Source organism: Primulina huaijiensis, chromosome 5 (assembly GCF_012295235.1).
Source record: "Primulina huaijiensis isolate GDHJ02 chromosome 5, ASM1229523v2, whole genome shotgun sequence".
Taxonomy (NCBI): domain Eukaryota; kingdom Viridiplantae; phylum Streptophyta; class Magnoliopsida; order Lamiales; family Gesneriaceae; genus Primulina; species Primulina huaijiensis.
The window spans coordinates 4,377,227-4,380,840 of NC_133310.1; the positions used below are offsets into that span (position 1 = coordinate 4,377,227).

Here is a 3,614-nt window from a genome sequence, read left to right on the forward strand (position 1 = left end):
GTGTATATATATATATACACTATATTATTAAGTTTGAGAATATATATACTATATTATTAAGTTTGAGACACTTAGAGTAACTAACTTTTGGTGTCATGATCTGTTTTAATAATTATATATATTGATAAACTGTTAAAATTTTATTGCAAGTCACATGGAACTTGGTGGATAGAGTATTTGTTTCTTAATTATCAAATTACAGATTCAATTCTTGCTTATATTTTTTTCTTTCTTTTTTCTATTTATTTTTTTAATTCATTTATCAAAATAAGAGTGTAATCGTTTACTATTTCTTATAATTATATTTTGATCCTCATTTAAATATAAACAACATGAATTATTAAAAATATTATACATACACGCAACGCGTACGTCGGTATATTAGTATTACATTAACCGGTCACGTAAATGGTTTCTAAAAATCGAGGTTATGAGCGACTGGCCCGGGAATACTGAGAGGTCGTGGAACATATATATATATATATATATATATATATATACACATACATTTTTATTATTACAATCAGCAGTGTGTGTGTAATAATATATAGAGCAATGTAGAAGGTGAAAATAAAGACGATGATGTTCAGATGCCACCACCTTCCGCAAACCATTCCTTCAATCAAACTCTAAACCAAATTCCCATTCATTTGAAGGTAAAAAATCTGTTCCATTTTCTCACACCCAACCACCATTAAAAATCCAATCCCCACGCACTAAATTCAAGAATTAAGCCTCCCACCAAACTCTGCCAGTTCTTGTCCTCCATGAAACCCCATAAAAACCCGATCTTGAAACTCACACAACATTCATTACCGACATTTCAAATCAATCAAAACTTGAAAAAGGAGCGAATCATGACGGAGCTAATGTGTTCCCCACCGCGTCTGCCTTCATCTTCTAGCTCCATTGCCAGTAGTGGTGCCGTAAGTTTTCCCGGAAGAAATCGACAGATACGAGGAGGAGGAGAAGGAGAAGAGGATCAGGTGTCTGTTTTGGATCTCTTGGTGACCGTTTTTAGGAAATCTTTGGTGGGTTGTAGTAGTACTACAAGTGGTGCAGAGGAGAAGCATATGATGGAGATTGGGTGGCCTACAAATGTGAAGCATGTTGCGCATGTTACGTTTGATAGATTCAATGGGTTTCTTGGACTGCCTGTTGAATTTGAACCTCAAGTCCCCAGGAGGCCTCCTAGTGCAAGGTTGGTAATTCTTCTTCTTCTTCTTTTTCAGATTTTGATTATATGTGTTCCATTTGTTGTGATGGGCTGTGCAAAGTTTTTACTGTTTTTGGCTCTGAGAAATTTTATGTAAGATATGCTACATTTACTTTATTGTAATGGTTTCTTTCTGTAGTTTAGTATTTTACAGGTTCTTTTCTTTTCTTCTTTATTTCTTGACCTGGGGTCCATGGATTCTCTGCTACATCAGCAACTTATGAAATGATGATCGCCGTTTATTTTCCAAGTGTTCTTTTGAGTGTTTTTAGAAATTGGGGTTGCAAGAAACATCTGAGGTGCTTTTGTTCTTCTTGAACTAATCTGCAGAAAAAAAGTTCTTATGTTCTTTCATTGTACCATCTGCATTAAAATTCTGGCATTGAATGTATGTACAAAAAACAGTTGACCTTTAATAAGATACATAATTATTTCTTTAATTACCTCAACCATCATAAATGAGTAAAATGGAAGATAACAGATACTCACAAATTTGAAGTTTGCTTGATTCTGTAGTCTGATAACAGAAAAATGTTCCTGGCGATGGAAATAAATCTATCAGTATCTGTTATTAATATGTTTTAGTACCTGGATTCTTAGCATTAAAATTTTGTGTCGACTCTGAGTGAAGTCAGGAGACATCATGAACTAATGCCAGTTTAAGGACTAAAATTTCCTTTCATGTAGCACAAGAGTTTTTGGAGTTTCCACGGAGTCCATGCAACTTTCATTCGATTCTAGAGGTAATTGCGTGCCTGCGATCCTGCTAATGATGCAACGGCGCTTGTATTCACAAGGTGGCCTTAAGGTAACACAACCCGGTAATTTTTTTTCGGAAAGCCTTTTTTATTGTCTGAAACGAATGCTGGTCCAAGTATTTTATAGATGAATTCAAATTAAGACCACCTAATTTCTTTTACTCCAATTTGCAGATGGAAGGAATCTTCAGAATTAACCCTGAAAATAGTCGGGAAGAGTATGTGAGGGAGCAACTAAATAATGGAGTGATTCCAGATGACATTGATGTTCATTGCTTAGCAGGTCTAATCAAGGTAGTTCACTGCAACTCTTGCGTTTTAAATCTGCAGTTTCATTTGTTTGCATTCGATCGTGGAAGATGCTCTATGATCAGATATGGTTATATGATCGAGACGATCTAATTTGAAAGATTTCCCATCACTTTTATCTGTATACATTTTCACATGTATTTTGCTGGTGCTTACAGACAATGAATCTGATCATTACCGTTAACTCTAGATGTCGATTTATCGCAGGCTTGGTTTAGAGAACTTCCTACAAGAGTATTAGATTCTTTGTCTACAGATCATGTAATGCAGGCACAGTCTGAAGATGAGTACACTCAGCTTGTGAGGCAACTACCACCAACCGAAGCTGCACTGTTGGATTGGTCTAAAAATCTCATGGCCGATGTTGTTACGATGGAGCATTTGAACAAAATGAATGCTCGAAACATAGCTATGGTTTTTGCTCCGAACATGACACAGGTGAGCCGTGATTACCCGTATTGCATCAAATGTAAAAGGAAAGTTTCTTCTGGATATAATTCATTGCTTGATGCAGATGTCTGATCCTCTCACAGCACTGATGTTTGCAGTCCAAGTAATGAATTTTCTCAAAACTCTCATACTTAAAACCTTGAGAGAAAGAAAAGACTATTCAGTAGAAATCGGTCCAACGCCCCAACTCGAGCTTTCAGATGAAGATTGCCATAAAATCATGCCAAGGCCGAAAGATTTAGAGGCCAGAGAACCACCCTCAAATCATACTATCAGCTTTTTCCCTCAAGCTGACTCGAAAACTGGAAACAGAACTCATAAATTTCTAAGTTCCATTGAGAAACCTGATGAAAATGGTCCGAATTTTCTTGAAGGTGTTAAGGTAAGTGCATTGACTCAACCGAGGCCAAGTAAATCAAACGGTATCAGGAAAGAATCAAGAAAATGAATTCCAGGACGAGTTACTCGATCTAAATAACTCGAGCAGGTAGAAGCATGGAGGTGATGTTATTCCTTTTGTCAAATTTGATTTGGTTTTGTATATGCAACAACTATGTTATATTGAACTATCATTTGATTTGGAGTTGCTTTCAAGTTGGCTCCTTGCTAGCTCCTCCTTTACCTTTCTGCTTACTGTGAGAGGCCGATCATCTATAATCTCCATTCTTTGAAAAATAGTTCATCTAATCACTACAACAAAAACGCTAAACGACAACGGATCGTAGCCATTTAAAACTATTGTAATTGAGGGTGTTGTTGAAAGTGCGTTCAACGACAACAGTTAAAAACCGTTGTCGTAGCCATCATTTGCGTCGCTAATTAGCGACAGTTTTTACCGTTGCTAATTAGCGACAGTTTATGATAAGATTTCCGTCGCTAAT

General features: G+C 36.3%; 1 protein-coding gene across 1 annotated transcript; it reads left to right on the top strand.

The window, feature by feature from the left end:
• Window positions 1-574: 574 nt before the first annotated feature.
• LOC140976559 (rho GTPase-activating protein 5-like) lies at window positions 575-3,389 on the top strand. The gene is made up of 5 exons (XM_073440799.1): window positions 575-1,201; window positions 1,904-2,024; window positions 2,149-2,268; window positions 2,491-2,721; window positions 2,798-3,389. The coding sequence occupies exons 1-5, from the start codon at window positions 768-770 to the stop codon at window positions 3,179-3,181; spliced, it is 1,290 nt and encodes a 429-aa protein (XP_073296900.1). The 5' UTR covers window positions 575-767; the 3' UTR covers window positions 3,182-3,389.
• Window positions 3,390-3,614: the final 225 nt, after the last annotated feature.

Bases quoted from the DNA above. Each gene is read 5' to 3' on its own strand.
- LOC140976559 (XM_073440799.1), top strand. From the start codon at position 768: ATGAAACCCCATAAAAACCCGATCTTGAAACTCACACAACATTCATTA. The intron at 2,025-2,148 runs GTAACACAACCC...TCCAATTTGCAG, and splicing joins ATTCACAAGGTGGCCTTAAG to ATGGAAGGAATCTTCAGAAT. The intron at 2,269-2,490 runs GTAGTTCACTGC...GATTTATCGCAG, and splicing joins GCTTAGCAGGTCTAATCAAG to GCTTGGTTTAGAGAACTTCC.